Genomic DNA, 22615 nt, shown 5'->3' with positions numbered 1-22615 from the left:
TTTATCACAAAATCAAGATTTTTTTCTGGAAATGGGTGGTAGTGATGGCTGTACAACAATGTGAATACCTTTAATGTCACTCAGCTGTAACTTGAAAATAGTTAAAATAGTAAATTTTATTACGTGTACTTTACCAAAATTTTTACAAATACACACACAAAACCCCCCAATGCACAACATCTCACCTATAAGGTGTTTTTTCCCAACTCCTTGACTATGAAGTCCTTTCTGTCTGAAATACTCTCATTAAATTGTTTTTCTGAAACTAAAAAGCTTCCAAAACCTGATGCATAAATACTTATAAAGATAATGTTGTTCTTCTACCAAACCTTTAAAAAAATCTGGAATGCTGAAAACACAAAGGCGTCCGTACTAGTGGCACACAAGCTTAGTTGCACCACCGCATGTGGGATCTTAGTTCTCCAACCTAGGATCGAACCCACGTCCCCTGCACCAGGAGGTGGATTCTTAACCACTCGGCCACCAGGGAAGTCCCTGCAAACTACATTTTTTTAAATTTATAAATGAAAAGAAATACAGCAGAAAGATGTCAACTGAGTATTATCAGATACCTGATTTTGCAACATATGGTTTATAGATTTCAAATATCCAAGGCACCATTTGTGTTTAGTCTAATTTTATTTCTAATTGTTTTCACTCAAAACCTATTATTAATAACTGCTTGATGTGATGATTTTCTTCTTCAGATCTGCAGTTTCTTTCAAAAAATGTATATATTGCTTAACACCTAAAATATATTTTGCGTGTGTGTGCTCAATTGCCCAGTTGTGTCTAACACTTTGAGATCCCCATGGACTGTAGCCCACTAAGCTCCTCTGTTCATGGAATGTTTCAGGCAAGAATACTGGAGTGGATTGGCATTTCCTTCTCCAGGAGATCTTTCCAACTCAGGGATCGAACCAACGTCTCCTGCACTGGCAGACAGATTCTTTACCAGTCTGCCACCTGGGAAGCCCCCAAATATATTTTGCTCAACTTTAAATCTACTCACACATACTCAAGCTAAAAATAAGTGCTCTTCCACAAGTTAGATTGGGGGAATTTTGAATGTTTTGTTTTACTTTTCAGTTTTAATTGGCACCATGAGAGCCAGCCAACTAGATCCTTTTACAGTGTAGTCAAGGCTAGCTTTTGCCCTTCCACACTGTGATTAATTTATTATTCATCTGGTACCTTCCTATTAGAACTGGTTTTTAGCCTGTGAACTTCTCTTTCAGCTTCCAACAAAGGATTTCATTGCTTCAGGAATTGAGGTGTGTCTAAGTTTTTACCTGGGAGCAAAAGTGATGCAAGCGTTTCTGGTGAGACCAATCCTTGGTTTAGGGCGGGGAGGCTCTGCATAACAGGCCATCTGCAGACTCCTGAAGACAGGAGAGACGCTGAGAAAGGGCTTTCCTGAGACATCGTATGCCGACGGTTGGAAGGACTAAATCGGCAGCTCCCTTCGTTCACCAGGGAAATCAGAAACCATGGCTTGGCTCCCTTTCAGAACCACAGGGGCTCTGGCCATTTTAATGGTAAGTTCTTTTTTTTTTTTTCCCTAATAATTGCAAACTTTCCCTCTTTCCCTCCTTGTTAGAAAATGTTAATTTGATTGCTGAATCCCTATTATAAATTCTAAAAAGAGTTCAGTGGAAATAAACATTTTAAAAGATTACCAATTTCCCCCTTTTGTTACTTTTTATTTTAGTGCTGTGTTTTCACGTGGAAAACTAAGCCAGATAGAACCGAATTTGAAAGTCGCCATTTAGCATATTTAGTTGGTGAACTAATTAATCCTGATTGCACCTTTATTTTCCACAGTATCTTCACTTTCTTTAAAGTCATGCTTTTATTCTAGTACACAAAGGAAAACACATAAAAGAGAACGAGGTCTAGTTCCCAAGGTTATATATATCTCTTAAGCACATGGCTAAGAATTGTACATGCCTGGTCTTGATACCTGACATGTTTTTAACTAGTCTAAGACCATTGAATTAAAATCAAAGCAATGTTTGATTCTGGAGAAGTTGGGAGGGTTATTAAGAAAAGCATGTTTATGTTCAGCCCTTATGTGCAAAAGATATCTAATCTTTAGGGAGAAAAAAATATTTTATAAGCCAGTTTTCCAGAAAAGTAGAACTTTTACTGACTGGGAAAGTTTTCTATAATATTAGATAAAAGAGTAGTGGAATCTGAAGAGCAAAGAACTAGACTGGATGTTACAGACTAGCGTGCTCTTTAACTGTGCTGTTTTAATGAAGAAAAAAACTGGTCACAATCAGTTCCACATAGAAATAAAAATAGTGAAATATACCATAATGAATATTTTTTAAATCCCTAATACTAATTCCTCATTTTATCAACAATAAGTTGGGTTGGCCTAAGCATCAGTTTGCCTCACGTCCTCATCTAAAAAATCGAGATAATTGGACTTCAAGAAGTTACAGGGAGACAGAGCTCACCAAAGAACTTTCTAAAAATTAAATATGCTTAAAATTAGAATAGACCGCCTGTTAGCCAGTGTTTCTTAGCCTTCTCTGTCATGGCAATGGTCAGGCAGAAAATTGGTATCACACCCTCCTGTTCGAGTCTGTTTCTATTATGACAGTGTAACTAATGAATGGCAATCTAACGAATTTAATTGACCCAAGAATGTTGTAAAGAGCAATCTGGCAATTGTATGACTTCCCCGCCTTTCCAGATGGTCATTTCTGAACTAAAGGAACTGCAGGTAGCCTGATAAGCCGTGCGTCCCGACCAATGACCAGCCTGGGAAGCTAGGGGCTATGCGGCAGGGAATGCTGGAATAGTGTTGTTGCAGAATCGGACTGCCACACGCTTAGGGGAGTTTCTTTCCCTTCTCTGACATGTACCCCTCTCAGTTACCCTTCTGGTTCTGGAGTGGCTGTAAGATCCTTACACAGAGGGCTGTTTTATTCCTCTTTGCATCCCCAACGCCTACCATAATATCTACCTTACAGTGGACACACAGTTGTTCAAAAAAGAGTGGGTAAATGAATGATTGAGGCCTCTCTAAACTATAACCCCCACCACAGTGCCTCTATAATGCTAGTCATGGGGCAAGCTCCCTCAGGAAAATTTTACAGGCTCATATACAAAAACACACAAGTTATTTACACAATAATATAGCATCATATATAATTATTAAACTAAGTGGTCTAGAACTGCTCTGTCCAATACGGTAGCCACTAGCCACATGTGGCTATTAACCACACGAAACGTGGTTGATCTGTATTGAGATGTGCTGTTAAGTGTAAAGTATACATTTTATTTTGAAGACTCTGTATGAAAAAAAAGAACATGCATGCGTATGTGCTCAATTGCATCCAACTCTTTGCGACCCTATGGACTGCAGCCTGCCAGGCTCCTCTCCATGCAAGAATACTGGAGTGGATTGCCATGCCTTCCTCCAGGGGATCTTCTCGACCCAGGAATTGAACCTGTGTCTCCTGTGTCTCCTGAACTGCAGGCAGATTCTTTACCACTGAGCCACAGGGGAAGCCCAAAAAAGAACATAAAATATGTCATCAATAATCTTTATGTCAACTATATATTGAAATGACAGTATTTTGGGTACATTAAAATACTTGGGTATTCAACGTACTTTGGGTACATTGAAAAAATTAATTTCACCTTTTTAACCTTTTTTAATGTGAATATTAAAAAATTAAAAATTCAATATGTGATTCACATTCGTTACTTTATTTCAACTGGACAGGGCTGGTCTACTCTTAATCCCATTAGTGGAAGGCAGTGTCAGTCAGAAGTGAGCTAGGCAGGGACTTCCCTGGTGTTCCAGTGGATAAGACTTTGCCTTCCAATGCTGGGGGTGTGGGTTCAATCCCAAGTTGGGGAGCTAAGATCCTACATGCCCTGGGGCCAAAAAACCAAAACATAAAAAGTACAGAAACAGTATTGTAACAAATTCAATAAAGATTTAGAAAACAGTGCACATCAAAGAAAATTTTAAAAAAAGGTGAGGTAGGCAAACCAGGCTCCATGGACCAGGAGAGATTCGGGCTGCTCTCTGATAAACATAGATGGGCCACAGGGACATGTATTTCGTCGTCAGCCCAGCGTGAGCAAAGGCAGGCACAACAACAGCGCTTGCCTAGGGGCAAGGGACACACTAGTTTGGCTGCATTGGAGAACCCAGATGTGAGTTAGGATGGCAGATGAGAGTCAGACAGAAAAGTGCATTCTGTGAAGGGTAGTGAAATCCTTTTAGAAGTGGGGAGCCACCCAGAATTTCGAAATGGTGTGGTGATGGGAAAAGAACAATGTTCTCAAAAGCATTGTGGGGTTGGACTGTACATCTTTTGTTATTGAAGGGTGGGGTATGAAAGTTGGAAGACCTGTTGGGAGGTTTTGAGTTAATTCCACCAACCTATGACCATACAAAGGTTGCCTAGAGAGGTAATACATAAAAGCTAAGTCACTGACTTCAATCTATGCCTGTACCACTGACTCACTCCAGGTTTTGCTTCCTCAGCTGTCAAATAAGAATAATCATATCCCCCTGACTAATGAGAATGACCATAGTAAAAATAAAACAGCAATGAATGCAAAAAAGTGTTCTGGAAAATATAAAGTGCTTTGTAAGACTCTACTTCCTGTTATTTGTAATATTTTAGTAATAAAGATGAAACTTGATAATGCCTTAATATTCTGCCTTCCTATTTTAAACAACTACCAACATCAGTTTTAATGTCAAGAAAGAACCTACATTTTTCTTGAGTGAAAGGGCATATCAAAAACAGTTATAAGATTAATTTTTTGAAAATTGACAGAAAAAAAATTAAACCTGAATTTTAAATAATTATGATAGTGCGTGTAGGGAAATAACAAAATTTTAAACTTGGAGCATTACCCCAAATTTTAACTGTTTAGTCTTCTAGATTCATTGAGAGGGGACTGTGTGAGGAACACCAGCCTGTTGTAAAATTTAACACTTATCTGTTTCCCATGTTTGCTTGATCTGTTTTACACAATACCAAGTAAACATTTTGGGGAAAGGTTTTGTGATTGAAAAATACTTGTCTTCAAAGATTTAAACTTTTCAAAACAATGTTTGTCTTCAAAGGAGACTACTGGTCAGTATTACAAAAGTCCATTAAATCTGAAACATGGTCGGTCAAATAACACTCCTATAGCATCTGGACAATAAGCCATAATTTCATGGTACAGTATTATTATGTAAAGATTTACTCATTACAAAACTAATAGAGGCATTTGAAATCCAAAGATGTTTAAAGCAGGATGTTTTAAACAAGTTAATAGTGTTCATGCTGGAAAAAAAAGAAAAGTTTAAATACCAAGTTCTGAGTTAGAATGTGTTCTAAATACAGCAGTGGTGGTGATTTAGTCGCTAAGTCGTGTCCGACTCTTGGGATACCATGGACTGTAGCCTGCCAGGCTCCTCTGTCCATGATCTCCAGGCAAGAAGACTGGAGTGGGTTGCCATTTCTTTCTCCAGAGGATCTTTCCCACCCAGGGATCGAACCAGAGTTTCCTACATTGCAGGCAGATTCTTTACTGACTGAGCTATGAGGGAAGCCCCAAATACAGCAGAACACCCTTCAACCACTTTCTCCACAGAACATCCAGAAAGCAAATTGTTAAGAAAAGAATTGTATGCTAAGTGGCCCAGATTTTTAACAGAAGGAAAATCTTCAACATATCCTTCCTTCTCTTCATTGATGAAGCAATTCAATTTCCAATGCTGGTAAATATATAAAAATTAATTTCCTCCTGAACCTCTCCAACAGTTAAAATTCTAAAATCAGAATAACCTTGCCAAGCGATTCCAGCCAGCCCTGACTGATGGGCAAACCTTAGGAAAGATGTAATTATTTACTTCCACCAATTACCACTCCCAGTTGCTTAATACTCAAAACCGGTTTTCATTTAGAACTGGAAGACTTGGTGTCCATGATGCTTCTCATAAACCTCTTAGCCTTTGGCTCTTCCTTTCCAGTTGAGAGTCAATCTGATAGCCTCAGGAGAGGGTTTGCTTTGTGAAGTTCATTACAAGAATTAGGGCAAGAGTCGGACACGACTTGGCAACTAAACCACCAAGGAGACAGCTTGCTTTATGAAGTTCATTACAAGAATTACATAGGCAACTGGTTACCATCCATAATTACACTATGAATAATTGAATCCATGTAATGTGCACATTTTCCTTGTATGACCGCTGCACAGTTGACCAGGCTGTTCACTGCACAATTCCAGACAGCATATTCACATAAACTACAATGTGAACAATGTCCCCTGGAGCTGCATAGGGGGCAAATCACACAACTGGACAGTGGAACACAGGTTCTTATCTCTTTCTGAGGCTCAAGAATGAGTTCTATGTGCCTTGACATGAGTAACAATAATAAAAGATCATATCACAGTGGCTCTTTTACATCTTTTTTAAGTCCAAACAGAGGTAATTAACACTTATTAAGCAGTTACTGTAGGCTAGGGTTCATCTATGTGTTTTAGACCTGTTAATTCATTTAATCCTCACAACAAATCTATCAAGTTAGTAGAATTATTATACCTATTTTATAGATGAGGAAACTGAAAAATTAAATAATGTTCCCAAGTTTTTCAGCTAGTACATGAGGAGATTAGGATTTTAATTGAGGGATTCAGGATCCAATGTCCAGTTTTGTATTTTTACACTTAACTGCACCTTTGTTCCTGTTGTTTCGTGACTAGGTTGTGTCTGACTCTTTGTGACCCCATGGACTATGGCCCACAAGGCTCCTCTATCCATAGGATTTCCCAGGCAAGAATATTGGAGTGGGTTGCCATTTCCTTCTCCAGAGGATCTTCCCAACCCAGGGATTGAACCCACATCTCTTGCATTGGCTGGCAGATTCTTTACCACTGAGCCACCTGGGAAGAAACTGTGTCTTACACAGTACTTAAAATGAGCTCCTGAAAAAGGGCTTAATTTTCTAAATTGAATTTGCTCTAAACATCAGTTATTAAAGTGTTGAACTCTCCTAAATTAAATACTTCTTAAGTAATTAAATATAAGCCATTTTCATTCAATTAAGGAATTTTCCTTGATAAATACGAAGCTTATTAAAATACTTCTGGATTTTTTAAATCTTAATTTCAAAAAGTCAATACATATCTATTGACCTCTTTAATCTGACACATAATCTTGCATCTAACCAATTATAAAAATAGTATCACCAACCTATATACATACATATATTTCAAGAACTTTTCAAAAATAATTATTAATTTTAAAAATCAAGTTGAAAATTTGTAATGATTCCTTTGAATTACCCAGCTCATTCTGCAAATTTCCCAGAGAGGAGTGGGTGTGATCTTATCCCATGCAGAGAAAAATGGCCATGCCTTATGCTGGCTAGAACTAGGTTCCTGAATCCAATGCATACTCAAACAGTCTGACCTTCCTTCCCCATGCTGAAGTTTCAGATTACTCTAAACAAAACCTTAGCCAAACTCAGTAAAAAGCAATTGTTATTATATAAGATTTTTAAAAATCCAGTCACCCACATCCTCAAAATATATTTATTACAAACCTACCATACTCAATAGGAATCTTAATGATATAACTACATACATTTTAGTTAGCAAACAGGGCACATGAATATCAAGCCACTTTATGTCACATGCTTTTTATTAACTTAAAAATCTTATTTGCTTTTAATAAAACATTTCTAATTCTTATGTATACCAAGGCATTTAGACCATGTCCCTGCTTTATAAATCATACAGTCAAAATTATAAAACCATAACCAGGGAACACAGAGAAGAAAGAAAAATAAATTCACAAGATACAGAGTGTTTTCTCCACACTGCTATTTTCTAGACTCTAGACCACAAAAAAGACAACTTAATTGATTTACATTGTCAAGAAGCTATTGAAATATTTATTAGATATTCAAAACAATTATACGAACAATGACACTAAAACAACTAAGTAGCTGCATGTAAGTACTAATTAACTCAAATAGTAACATTTTTTAAAAAATACTTGGGAATAATGTGAAGCTATGACTATGTGTCTAAATACATATTTTAAAAGCACTGCTTTATTCAAAAGTGTTCTTAGTAACTGTCCCCATATTCCTAAAAACACAACAAAGATTATATTTTCACAATATTTCTTAAAATTGGAAAACATTCCTGGTGGTCTGACTTTGAAAGAGAGGATGGGAAAGAGTAAAGGTTTGGCCGAGCAGCTTCTTTAAGGGTTCTGAGTCAAAGAAATGACTTAACAAGTAAGAAACACCTGTCTGCAATGCTCGTTTTCCACAGTTTGGGGTTTGTCCTTCCTTCACTTCCCAGAAAAAAAGAAATCTTAATGTCTATTAGAAGAATCATTCTCCGCAGGGCTAGTACAAACGTGATTCATATTTTCAGGATGACTCCAGTTTTCCTGTAAAAGGGATCATACCTGGTCCATCCCTCCCCTCGCGTGTGGCTGAGTTGTTCTCAGGAACTGAGAAAGGTGTACAATGACTACATTGCCCTGGCCTTTTCTCCCACGTAATGCATGTGTGCATATGTACTCAGTCATGTCTGCCTCTCTGCGACTCCATGGACTACAGCCCACTGGGCTCCTCTGTCCATGGAACTTTCCAGGCAAGGATACTGAAGTGGGTTGCCATTTCCTTCCTCAGGATCTTCCCAACCCAGGGTTCGAACCTACGTCTCTTGTCTCCTGCATTGGCAGGCAGATTCTTTACCACTAGCGCCACCTGGGAAGCCCCCAAGTAACTCATGATACTGTTTAAAAAAGAGCAGCAATGCTCTTAAATCATTTTCAGACTTGTTATAACCACAAGTCATGGTTCTTTTCCGTGACAATTTTAACAAACATCCTTTGAAATAGATTTTACTGAAATTTTTAGAATGGAAGGGTCCTCGCATCCTACGTCTGATATCATTTTTCCTTTGGTTCAGACTGGGACTTCCCTCTTTATTATAGCCTTCCAAAGTAAGCGATGTAATAAATCTACATTGCTTCAGGATTAACTGCAGCCTTTGCCAGGAAGAAATCTAAATTGCCTACCACATAATTTTTTTTCTATGACTCGTTTTTATTTTCTATTTATCTACACTGACTTAAGAATCTAGTGTAGTGGTGATGTGCACACTTTAGAGTCAGGCTGCAGAGATTCAAATCCGAGGCCTGTTAGTTGGGGCAAAGTACTCATTTTCTCATGAGTGTTCTCCTTTTCTTCATCCCTGAGAGAGGGACTACAGCATCCTTCAGATGGCTACTGTGTTAAGTGAGATAGTAAACATAAAGCTCTATGAACAGCATCTGACACATAAAACAATTTCTTTTGTCCTGATTTATTTTTCATAATCTTTTCCCTTCCAGATTGTCTTCAAATCAGTGAGTCAGTGAGTCAGAAAACAGTTTTTAAACATCTGCTAAGGGATCAGTATTGTAAGGATTGCAAAAAACAATAATAATAATATAGAAGCACCGATTTGGAAAGTTTGCAATTCTCTTGGCTCAACACAATATAATGTACATAAAACCATAAGAAATAATAAATCACGGTAAACCATTATGGGCTAAATTGCACAGTACAGAATATGTGTTTTGCAAACTTAGAAAAGGAGACATCAGTAAGGACAGTTTCATGGAGACTTCATGATCTTCAGGGATGAGTAATACAGTATTCAAGTGTGTGAAGGTAAGAAGAATGCATTCCAGGTAGAAAACAACACTGAAAATCACACAGATGAAGGTCCTATATACTCTTGAGAAGGTGAAGACCTAGCCTGGCCTGGCTTCATCTTATCTTTATTTCTTTTAGATCAGTAGGAAAATTAAACTCAAATTTAAATTGAACTAGTAGAGCAGAGATGCACAAATCCGCATTCCATAGCAAACAGTGCTTGTGATTGGAATAGCACGTCCCCATCTTTCACATTTCATTCTCTAAATTAGACTAGGTCCTTTCCAGTCTCTCAACTCTTATATGACTAAGAAAATGCCTTACCCTGGAATTGCAACTAACGAAAACAGCATTGCCAAGTCAGTAGAGTAGGTCATGGCTTTTAATAACCTCCTGTGGTACTTTCTGAAGCTTATTATAATAGTGTTCATCATTGTTTCCCAAAGCAGTAGCTTCTACAGCTCCTGGTAAGTGTTTATAGAGCAGACAGGTAAGAAATGTCTGGTTGTTCAACAATTGTTAGAATGTTGAAAAGTCCAATAGATTCTCCTGAACATCATTAAAATTCTATAATCAGATTAACAACTGATGGAACTGTTAACATGAAGACTATTTTTTTTGCTCTTTGAATACTGCTTGTCCAAATCTACTTCTTTCCTGTTTTTATTATTTTTAATTGGAGGATAATGGTTTTACAGTGTTGTGCTGGTTTCTGCCACACATCAACATGAGTCAGCCATAGGTATAACTTGTGTTCCTTCCTTCTTGAAACAGAAACAACTACAATATGAACAGCAGAATGTAAAAATCAGAATTATTATCTTATGTAATTACTTATTTGAGGAATTCATGTTTAATTTGACTTTATTTAAATGTCTACAGGTGGTTCTTTTGGTTCATGGAGAATTGAGAATACAGGTAAAGTATGGAAAAGTTTTTTGCAATTAAAATAATTTAGTTAAAAAATTGTACTCTGGAAAAATAAATATTTATTTAATATTTTAAGTTACTAAATAATTTAATTGTGAAAATACAATTCTAACAACTAACCTAGTAATACTTAAATACAAGCATGAATTGATGTCATTTTTGTAATTTACCTCATGCATTCTTTCATCTTATCTTAAAAATATCAACAGGATTTCATTAAACCAGTATTATGTGCCCAGAACAGTTAGATGTTGTGTAATATATATAGGAAATATAAAATATGTTTAAATGCTAATATTAAAAAATCATATAGCTCTGTAGCTGTTTTAGTTATTTACTGTTTCTTCTTTGCATGATAGTGTAAGGGAGAGAAAATTGGGTATTTAACCATCTTAAATATCTTGAAACATAGGAGACTCCTCAATCTAGCCATCTGTAATTAATACTCAAAAAAGCAAAATTTAAAGAAAATATTTCCAACAATGTGTAACCAACAATGTGTAACCAACAAAATGTAACCCCTTTTTGAATAAGACAAAAGGACAATATGAAGAATATGAGACAGCAATACAACAAGGCAAAAGGAGATACAAACGTGAGTGGGTGAAATTCGCAAGACCCTGCAGAGAAGGAGAAGACAACTCGTACAGAAATCCAATTGCCAAAGTAAGTCTTATAAGCAGAAGCAATGTGAGTTTTGAGAAAAAAATGCACTAGGTGTAAATTAGAATAATGCGGAAATTCCAGTTAGCAAAATACAAATTGAGGAGTCCATAGAACAAATAACCTGGTATTTTCAACAACACAAAATATACAACAATAATAGTATTTATAATATCAATATAAAAGAGAACGATGAAGGAGTTACAGCTTCCAGAGTAATTAAAAACAATTAAGAGCCATTTCAATATATTCAATGAATATGCCTTTTGGGATTCAGATTCTAGCAAACGAATAGAAAAATGTATATGGATAAGTTCTTTGCTTGGGGCAGCAAATTATCCTCAGAGAATGTGACTGTCTTTACCAATAATTTATTTTACATGGGTTCACTGCAGGAGTTATAACAATTTCACAAGCCAAAAACATATAGGATAATGTCTCTCAATAAACCACAAAATACCACACTCCTAATCAAGTGTAGATTAATCACAGTACTGTTCCAGGCAAGAGAGGTTAAAGGAATAGAGTCCAGATTAAGTTAAGGTGGACCTTTCTACCAGTTGGTTCTCAGGAGAGTCAGTTTAGTCAATCACAAGCTGATGTCTGGCTACCAGTGCAAAAGCAAAAGTCCCTTATCACTAGAGCACGTTGCTAGGGAACAGAGGTAGTGGCAGGCAAGATTACAGTTTTCACCACTGCCAGGCAAAAGATGCCTTGCCCAGGCAGGAGTGAATGCCCCAAGGTCTTCAGAGAGGCATTTAGATCAGCTAAGAGTTGCCTTGCCCAGACTGAACACTCTCAAGAAGTCCTCACAAACTCTTCCTATTTAAAGCTTAAATGTCTCCCAGCCATAGTGACTTCTCCACACGCTTGTATCAACAAGCCCCCAATGTTGCTCCGCGACAGCTGAGCTGAATGGATATTGACAGCCACAGATGTCCACAACAACATTCTGACAGCTTCCTCAATGCAAACAACCACACTCTTAAAACAAAGCAACTCTATTCCTAGATAAAAATAAAAAAGTAGATTTGAAATCATAGCAAACCAATATACAGCAATAAGACAATTAAAGATGGTTGAGAGTCAACATTGGATTGGCCATGTATTCAGAACTGTTGAAGTTGGGTGATGAGATATATCAGGTTCATTATACCTTCTAACTTTACATTTGAAATTTTCCCTATTAAAAATTTAAAGATTAATAATAATAAAAGTAATTTATTCTAATATTTTTAATACTTAGTATATTAGTCCCTTCCATTTTTTCTCCAGCTCCTCCTATTTAAAACTAAATGTCATTTTTTGTGTGTGTGTTATCTGCTAAGCAAGGAGGCATTCAGTAATAGCCTTGTCAACATTAGGTGTCCTTGACTTTCTCTCAACCTTTTAATATCACTATGGTGACCACAATCTGGGCAAATATTCTGAAGCTGGAAAGGTTAATGCACATTGGTCCATACTGGCCAACAGAGGAAACAATTTGAATCTATTTCATATTCCTAGTAGCTGCTGCTGCTGCTAAGTCACTTCAGTCGTGTCTGACTCTGTGCGACCCCATAGACGGCAGCCCACCAGGCTCCCCAGTCCCTGGGGTTCTCCCAGGCAAGAACACTGGAGTGGGTTGCCGTTTCCTTCTCCAATGCATGAAAGTGAAAAGTGAAAGAGAAGTCGCTCAGTTGTGTCCGACTCTCAGCGACCCCATGGACTGCAGCCCACCAGGCTCCTCCATCCATGGGATTTTCCAGGCTATCAAGGCAAAAAATAAACAACACAGTGTCAGAAAGCATGAATAAAATGAACAGATGACTTGAAAGTGTGGAGGACAGGGGGGAAGGAAGAGGCCTGAGTGATGATCACCTTAACATTTTGGGTATTTTGGGCTGCAGATTACTTCAGACTGCGAAGCAACCCAGAAAATTACCTACCGCATCTCTGGAATAGGAATTGATCAGCCCCCCTTTGGAATCTTTGTCATTAACAAAAACACTGGAGAAATTAACATAACGGCCATAGTTGATCGAGAAGTAACCCCAAGCTTCCAGGTAAGTGTGTCCTTGATATCAACCACCCTTTCCCTTGTGGCAGTGACTTTAGAAGGTTAATCTAGAAGGATATCAGTGCATGAATCCATTCACCATCAAATAACAAAGAGCCTTCCTTGGACTTCCCTAATGATCCAGTGGTCAGGACTCTGGGCTTCCACTGCAGGGACCGCAGGTTCAACTCCGGGTTGGGAAACTAAAATCCCACAGGCTGCAGTGTGCAGCATAAAAGTAAAAAAATAAAACAAAGAGCCTCTGAAGGTTGTGCCCCTGAAGGAACAACCCAGGAGGGTGTATAAACACTGAACTCCAGCATGCTTCTGGCCAAGACCTTCTGGGTACCAGGAGACACAGTACCAGCCCCCAAGAAGGGGAAACTTGGCCAACTAGTCTACCCAGAGTAGATACTTTCCTACTTTGTCTCCTCTTTGGGAAAAATATTTTTCCTCTTTGCACAAAAGTACTATATATGCTAGGAGAGGCTTATCTCAACAAGTTTTAATAATAAGCAAACTGATGTTGTAGAATATTCATTAACATGTCCTCTCCTTTTCTAGATTACATGTCGTGCTTTCAATGCCCTAGGACAAGAGGTAGAAAAACCACTTATACTAACGGTCAAAATTTTAGATATAAATGACAATGCTCCAGTATTTTCACAAAGCATATTCCAGGGTGAAATTGAAGAAAATAGTGCTTCAAGTAAGTCTTCTGCAGTAACTACCACTTTTAATTTTTTTTTGTTTAACTTTCAGATACAAGCATCATTTATAGTACATCATTTTTACAAGCTAATTTATTCTCTTAGTTTCATCAGTAGTTTTGTAGAAAAATTCATGAAGACAGTCTGGGTCTCCCTTGCTAATATTTGTGATTGAGCTACTCATCCACTGCCATTGTATATCTAGGTTGTGGTTGTGTTATCAAGTCAAAGCTTATTCTAGTCACAAAGCTTATTCTAGACAACCCAGCTGCATCAGCTGGGCTTTCTTAGATTATAAGAGACAGAGACACACTCCTTACATGGATAATTGGGGGGAAAGCGAGAAGGGAAGCCATTCAGCAAGGGCAAAATAATGAAGAGAAAACAGTCTCAAGCTCAACACAACCAACCAAGGCTTAGTGAGAAGTGGAGGATTTTTATGGGAGGCAGCAAGGGTCACCTGATTCAGTCACCTGACTGGGTAAGAGATATTGCACATGACATGTAGTTTTTTAGCATACAGATAGTTTTAAGATCTTAAAACACAAAGATCAAATTGAAATTGTGTTGAATATTTAATGTGAATATAATGTCAATCTTTACATTGTCTTTAATGAACTTCTGTACTCCTAGACTCACTGGTGATGATCCTAAATGCCACAGATGCAGATGAACCAAACCACTTGAACTCTAAAATTGCCTTCAAAATCATCTCTCAGGAACCTGCAGGCACACCCATGTTCCTCCTAAGCAGACACACAGGGGAAGTCCGCACTTTGACCAATTCACTCGATCGAGAGGTAAAGCAAGGCACTTGGGAGCATTCAATAACTCAGGATTTAGTTGTAAGAAACCCAAGAGAGGTGACTCCCTTCTACCTAAGAATGAAAGAGGGAAGGAAGAGGGGTTCCCTGGATTCAACTGACCCAATCAAGGGAAGCTCCTTGCATTCTACTGTGCTTTTGCTGGGGTGGGCTGTGTGTCTGAGACCTGCACAATCGATTGTACCTCAACAAATGAGTATCCCATATCCATGGAAGTTAAACTGAGGGAATAAGAGAAGGCATTGTATCCACAGGCAGAGACTGAACTGGGGCTAATCCCTCATGTGATGGAGGAAAAGGAAATTTCCTAGGGAGAAATTTGTTATCTGGAATAAAGCCATCTCTGATGCCGTGCTTTTTCTCCTGACTTCTTTCCATGTTACTCCTGTTTCTAGAACACTAGAGAATCCCCAGGAATTACCTGATGGTCCAGGGGTAGGGCTTCATGCTCTCTTTGCTGAGCAACCCGGATTCAATCCTTGGTTAGGAAACTAAGGTCCCATAAATTACATGGAGCAGCCACAAGGGAAAAAGAAAAAAGAATCCCCTTACCCTCTCTTCTCCATTGTCCTACCAACACATCTCCAACAACACACAAGACCCCATCAGACTCTGTATTACTTTTACATAAATGATTTTCTGAACAGACCAGCAAGGAAGCTCTATAAATGAGCTTCCCTCAGATAAACAGAGTACCATCCTCATTGTCCATTTTTGCTCTTAGTGCACCTTCCTGCCCTAAGAAGCTCACAAAAGAGAAAACTTGTATCAGCCCCGTAAAGACTTTCCCCAATGTGGGGCATGTGTTCCACATGCCTCATCTATGGTGGACAATAAAAGTGCATGCAGTCCTTCTAGAGAATGAACCATGAATTTAAATATTTTCACTTCCTTCCCATAGGAAGCAAGTAGTTGTCATTCGTATCCATGACACTAGAGATTAATCATTTTTCTTTATTTTTTCCTCCAAATTTAGCAAGTTAGCAGCTATCGCCTGGTTGTGAGTGGCGCAGACAAAGATGGAGAAGGACTATCAGCTCAGTGTGAATGTAGCATTAAAGTGAAAGATGTCAATGACAATTTCCCAACATTCAGAGAATCACAGGTGTGCCTTTTATTCCTTGAAAAATAATTATTTAAAACATAATTATATATATATATTATGTTATACCTTACCACCATAATTCAGGATTTGCTGGCTTGCTGACTTTTAGTTACATTCTCTGCACTTTTCTTTTAAAATAAGCTATTATAGAAATAAGAATTCAGGAACCAGCAAAAAGGCAATACATAATTTGAGAATTAATGATTAATGCCATTCAGAATGAATATAATTTTTTAGATAAAACCTGACATTTAAACTTAAATTCTGCCTTTTTTATTTTTTTAGTATTTAGCACGTATTGAAGAAAACACTTTAAGTTCTGAGTTGCTTCGATTTCAAGTAATAGATTTGGATGAAGAGTTCACTGATAATTGGCTTGCAGAGTTCTTCTTTACCTCTGGAAATGAAGGGAATTGGTTTGAAATACAAACTGATCCCAGAACTAACGAAGGTATCCTGAAAGTAGTTAAGGTAAGGTCTGATTTCCTTTCAGTGGGAAAAACATTCTATATTAACCAAAACTGTTACTTTATGTTAGCCAAAACTGTTATAAATAAACTTTATTCACTTACAAATAATAATACCACTTCTCTACAGAAAATATAAAAAACACACAAAAGTAGAGAGAATTTAAAAAAAAAAAAAAAGGAAAAGAAAACACAGCCCCATTTCCTAAGGAGACTTTTCTTAACACGTTGATTAATAAATCAATTAATAAATCCTTCCAAACTATCATCCTTTTTACAGAAACACAAACACACTAATAGACATATATTTATCAGTGTGCCTGTTTTAAGCACAAGAAAGTAAAACATTTCCTGACTTAAACTCAGGAACAGACAAGAATACATGGAATAGTGGCTTGTGAACTTGTCAACTTACTTTAAATGGATTAGCTACAGTCCTCAGAAGGGAAAAACTGCAACTTTTTCTAGAAAACGGGAATATATAAACTAAGTTTGCAAAATAAACAATTGAGTAAAACTTCCATTTAACAGGCTTGGTTACAACAGACTCTTCATCTGAAATAACATAAACCTATTTATGTTTGGCTATTGTATAGACTAGAAGAATATTACCACTGTTTTAGGACATTCCTTGGCATAGGACATTGGACTATATGAGCTTCTCTCTTTAATTCCGTGAGTCCAGCAGAATGACAGACCTGTAATATTCCCTTAACAGGGCGACTGCTGCAATTCCGGATTGCTGGAAGCCCCATAAGAGTTCCTATTATTCTGCTTTTCAGAGAGTGAGCTACAGCCCTCCTCAGTTGCAAGGTTTTGTTATAAACTCCCAAGAATACCTGGGACCAGACGTTCCCAGTCTTCTGTATTGGTATCTCCCAGTCTCCCAAACTAGAAACCTGGGCCTTATCTTTCAGTTGTGGCATCTTCTCACCACCTAGAGCCAGACATCAAACTCTGCCCTAGAGACCACATTTAGAGTCTGCTCTGGCCTTCCTTCCTATGGCGGGTGCTACCTGGCAATTCCTTCTGGTACACTTCCCCACCCCCACCTCCTGAGTCTACCCCCCTTCATTCTCTTCTACCACATGTTTCTGAAAAACAGTTTGGACCAATTATTCTCCCTTAAAAACTTTCCTTGTTCTCATTGGCTGTGAAAATGGCCCTCAGTTAAGATTGTCCCGTTGAGTCCCCTGCAGCTCCTCCTAGCCCGTGGGAACACAGGAGCGGTTGGTCCAGTCTGTCTTCAGGGAAGGCAGAGCAGCTCCTCAGGGGGTTCTAATATGCAGCCAGGGTTGATGACCACCTGATGGCCTTGGGGAAGACCTTCAACCCCCTCAGAGTTGTACCCCAGGCCTCTCACGATCACCAGCTCTCTGTCACCTTCTGCTAAATCTGGCATTTACTCTGCCTGAATGACTCCTCCTCACCCTGAAACGCTCACACGAAAACCTCTAGGAAGCCTTTCCTGATTTTTCTCAAGTACAAGTCTTCACTCACCTTCACATAGAGACTCTACCATCTCTTTTGTCTCTTAGCCCTTACATTATAATGACCAGTTTGAGCAGCTTTCTCTTCCTCTCCACTAGGAAACACTTGAGTCCCACAAAACCAGTCACTGCCAAATTAAAACTCAAATCTAGATCTCATACCTTATTTTCAGTTATACTCCAATGTAACCAAAATGAACATTTCCTTATCACCCTTAGAAAATTTACTAGTGAATGAAACAAGCTATCCTGGGATATCCCTGGCCTTGACTTTTGCCACTGCAATATAAGAGTCAAACAAATAGTGAACACATAAGACCAGGTGAAAATGGTTCTATGAAGAGCTGGTGGGACACCTTCTCAAGGCTTTACAGAAGCCTATGTGCCAACCAAGTTTAGTAAGATAATTTGCCATTTCTGAATTTTTTTAAGTCAGGAAAGATATTACTTCACATGAATCCACTATATCCACTACACAGAATTCACTATTCTGTGAGTGGATGTAGCTACCATTTACAGGAATGTATTGTGGGTTGTAATTTGTTCAGTCCTTACAACAATCTGATGAGGTAAGAGGTTTTTTTTTCTTTTTCAGAAGTAAATAGTTGAGGATCAAAGATATCAAATATTGTGCCCTGAGTCACACAGCTATTAAGTAGCAGAACCAGGATTCAAACCAAGCAACAACAACAAATTTGGAATTCTTTCCACTGCATCACACAGCCTAAAGAAACTGTAAAGGTGTTTTGTTAGTCTTAAAAGAGATAACTGTGCTTCCTAAGTATCAGTCACCGAACTGAGGTTTCATAAGCGAAGAATTCTGAAGGACCCTCATCAGAGCATTACAATCATCTGTGAAACCATTTTGCTATATAGAAATAAAGGATTCATTCATAAAAATAAAGGATTCATTCATAGAAATAAAGGAGTCATTCATAGCACATAACATAGAGTTCTCTGGTCCTTTTACCTGATCATATTTTTGTGACACCTCTTTCTTTCTATTTTTATTTTTACTCTAGTCTCTAGATTATGAACAAGTACAAAGCATGCAACTTGGTATCGCCGTCAAAAACAAAGCTGAATTTCACCAATCCGTAATCTCTCAATATCGAGTCCAGTCAACCCCACTCATAGTTCAAGTAATAAATGTGAGGGAAGGAATTACATTCCGTCCTTCTTCCAAGACATTTACTGTCCAAAAAGGCATAAGAAGAAACCAGTTGATCAATTACATCTTGGGAACCTATCAAGCCATTGATGAAGACACTGGCGAAGCTGCTTTATCTGTCAGGTGAGAATAATTTTTTTAATATCTCTTTATTCCTTGATGAAATTTCTTTTAATTTTATTGAAGGGTAGTTGGTTTACAATGTTGTGTTTATTTCTGATGTACAGTAAAGTGACTAAGTTATACAGATATAATCTTTTTCATATTCTTCTCCACTTCAGTTTATCACAGGATATTGAATATAATTCCCTGGGCTGGACAGTAGGACCTTGCTGTTTACCTTGACTAGTTCTAATTTATAAACTATTGCAAAATAATATCTAAACTACTCTATGCCAATAATATAAAGAGATACAGTGCTAACCAACTCAAGAACTTACATAACTCAAGAAGAGATGTGCTATGAGCTAAGGTAGTATAAACATAAGTGGAAGTGGAAATGAAGAATGACAGCCTGTCTAGTGAGAGCAAGAAAAAGTTTCATGGAAACTTTCAGTTGAGCCTTAAAAAAGAGTAGAATTTCACCAGAAGATCGTAGTGTAGTCAGACATAGAACAGTACATACAAAGCATGGTGCCTAAAATAAAGCACCATAAAAAGTTACCGCTATAGTATAAAGAACAAGGACACAGTTATTTTACTGAGCAGAGCAGAAAATTTAAAAACCAGGCTAACATATTCTTAAGGCTTATGAAATACTCCTTGTCTAGGCTAATATGCTAATTTTCTGCTGCTTTTTAAAAAGCATGTTTCAGAGTCATGAAAATACATTAAATATAAGTCATTTTCATTAAATAGGTATCATCCCATGTTTGGAAAAAAACTTACTGTTTTCTTTTACAAAACAGGTATGTCTTGGGACGTAATGATGGTGGTTTGCTAATGATTGACTCGAAAACTGCTGAAATCAAATTTGTCAAAAACATTGAACGAGATGTTACTTTCATAATTAACAAGACAATCACAGCTGAGGTTCTGGCCATAGATGGTAAGAAAAAATATTATTCAAATTGGCATTTCTTTATGAATAGATGCTTTTGATTACTAACATATTACCTTTATCACTGCATGTATATGTGCTAACTCACTTCAGTCGTGTCCAACTCTTTGCAACCCCATGAACTGTAGCCCACCAGGCTCCTCTGTCCATGAGATTTCCCTGGCAAGAATCCTAGAGTGAGTTGCCATTGCCTTCTCCAAGGGATCTTCCTGACCCAGGGATCGAACCCACATCTCCTGCATCTCAGGCAGATTCTTTACCACTGAGACACTAGGGAAGAACCTTTAACTAGATATTAACTAGATAAAGAATTAACTAGATAAAGTTAATTACCTTAGGGGCCTTGGGTGTTAAGTCTGAGGTGGCTAAATCTAGGCATCCTAGCTTCTCACTGGAGTTCGTTGCACCAGTGAATTCTGGGTTTAGTCCTATTGTTTGCTGTGGTTGGAGCAAGAAGTTCTTGATTTGAGAAAGTGGACAAAGATTAATACAGAAAGCCTATCAGGGAAGCTCAGCTCAAATGTGAGGTGCCTTTGTGAGTTACTTACACACAGAGTGAGTTACTTATAGAGACCTATATGCTTATATCATGGAACAGTAAAAATCTTCTGAAAAATCTTCTAAATAAAGCACCTGGTCAAAGCACATTAACTATGTGCTTCTCTAAGTGTAAAATTAATTTATATGCAAGGCAATTTCAGCAAACATAAAAATAAAATAAAAAATCATATTATCTGGAGAAACAGAAAAAAGCACTAAGGGAAACAACAGAAATAATTCTTAATCTCACCACTGAGAGATCTTATATCTTAGGTAATAAAAATAAATCATAATTTATTCCAAATACTTTGGCTCAAGCTTTAAAAGCAGAAATCTTCCACACAGTCTGGGCTCGTGCAGTAGAATATATTTAAGAAAACTATTATTTTTATGTTGATTTCATTCATAATCAGTGAATTTATCACCCTAAAGGTCTTGGTTCCAATCACATTGAATTAATAGCTGATGCTACTAATTAAGGTGGCTCAGAGGTAAAGAATCCATCTGCTAATGCAGGATTCCATCTGTGGGTTGGGAGGATCCCCTGGAGAAGGGAATGGCAACCCACTCCAGTATTCTTGCCCAGAGAGTGCCATGGATGGAGGAGACTGGCAGGCTACAGCCCATGGGGTCGCAAAGAGTCAGACAAGACTCAGTGACTGAACAAGAAGAAGCTACTAATTAAAGACAGCAGCCACACTGATAATCAGATTTCCTTTTAACAAGGTACAGAAATTGGGTGATTTTTTTTGTAGGAATAACAGACACAATTTCATGAGCACATACACTAATCTGGTGCATGTGAGATAATTTTTCTCTAATATTTACTTATTTATTTCTTGTTGCACTGGGTCTTCTTTGCTGTATTCAGGCCTTCTCTAGTTGCAACAAGCGGGGGCTACTCTCTAGTTGTGGTGCACAGGATTTTCATTGTGGTGGCTTCCCTTGTTGTGGAGCACAGGCTCTCAGCGTCAGTAGTTGTAGCATGTGGGCTCAGCAGTTGCAACTCACAGACACTAGAGCACAAGCTTAGTAGTTGAGGTGCATGGGCTTAGTTACTCCACAGCATGTGGTGTCTTCCTGGACCAGTGATCAAACCCATGTCCCCTGTGCTGGCAGGTGGATTTTTATCCACTGTGCCACCAGAGAAGTCCATGCATGTGAGAGAAATTTTAAGGGCTTATTTATTTGTTTCTTTATTTTGCACAACTTGCTCTGTATAGTTCTCTAACTCTAAAATGTTATTCTTACAGAAAACACCGGTAAAACTTCTACAGGCACCATATATGTCCAAGTACCTGATTTTCATGAAAATTGCCCAACCATTGCCCTGGACAAGGAAGAAGTCTGCAGTTCGTCACCTTCCGTGGTTGTCAGAGCTTTACCACTGGAAAAGGATAAATATGCTGGCCCCTATCAATTTTCGGTGGAAGAGCAAAGTGTAAAACTTCCAGTTGCGTGGAGTATCGCAGGAACAGATGGTGAGTAATTGTAAAGCTGCTTCCGCAAATGACAACTGCTGCTTCTTTATATTTCCAGAAAGTTAAGAGAGAGTCCATTTGAGAGCAGGTCCTTTCCAAGAGTAATTTTAAAAATTCTTTGCAATGAAGATGATGTCCTATCCTCATGAATTTCCTCTGTCTTCAGAAAAGGAACAATATAAGATATTAGTACTATTTAAAATTTTCTGTTTTTCTCATGTGGACTCTAATTGGATATGTTTATATTTTCAATTTTTTATCTGTATCTCCTCAGTATACCAAAAATAAATAAATCATGAAAAGATTACAGTCAGGCACCTATTTTACTGCTGAGCTGTTTAGATTTCTAAATATATAAACTTTTCCTAACTAGCCAGGCTGTCAGCAGACATGAAGTCCTGGAGCGGTCAGCCTGCTCAAGGCTGCCCCTAGTCAGGAATC

General features: G+C 37.9%; 1 protein-coding gene across 1 annotated transcript in view; it reads left to right on the top strand.

Annotated features, from left to right (window-relative positions):
- Positions 1 to 1232: 1232 nt before the first annotated feature.
- DSG3 (desmoglein 3) overlaps positions 1233 to 22615 on the top strand; it is a 31878-nt gene continuing 10495 nt past the window's right edge. The window contains exons 1-11 of the mRNA XM_061130840.1: positions 1233 to 1538; positions 10578 to 10613; positions 11160 to 11291; positions 13178 to 13333; positions 13891 to 14035; positions 14670 to 14836; positions 15837 to 15965; positions 16251 to 16436; positions 18945 to 19216; positions 20002 to 20141; positions 21947 to 22174. Coding sequence (XP_060986823.1) covers positions 1491 to 1538; positions 10578 to 10613; positions 11160 to 11291; positions 13178 to 13333; positions 13891 to 14035; positions 14670 to 14836; positions 15837 to 15965; positions 16251 to 16436; positions 18945 to 19216; positions 20002 to 20141; positions 21947 to 22174 — 1639 coding nt within the window. The 5' untranslated portion in view covers positions 1233 to 1490. The remainder of the gene's footprint in view (positions 1539 to 10577; positions 10614 to 11159; positions 11292 to 13177; positions 13334 to 13890; positions 14036 to 14669; positions 14837 to 15836; positions 15966 to 16250; positions 16437 to 18944; positions 19217 to 20001; positions 20142 to 21946; positions 22175 to 22615) is intronic.

Source organism: Dama dama, chromosome 27, assembly GCF_033118175.1.
Source record: "Dama dama isolate Ldn47 chromosome 27, ASM3311817v1, whole genome shotgun sequence".
Lineage (NCBI taxonomy): Eukaryota > Metazoa > Chordata > Mammalia > Artiodactyla > Cervidae > Dama > Dama dama.
The sequence above is the reverse complement of the archived record's forward strand: the minus strand, read 5'-3'. Positions and strand labels throughout refer to the sequence as shown.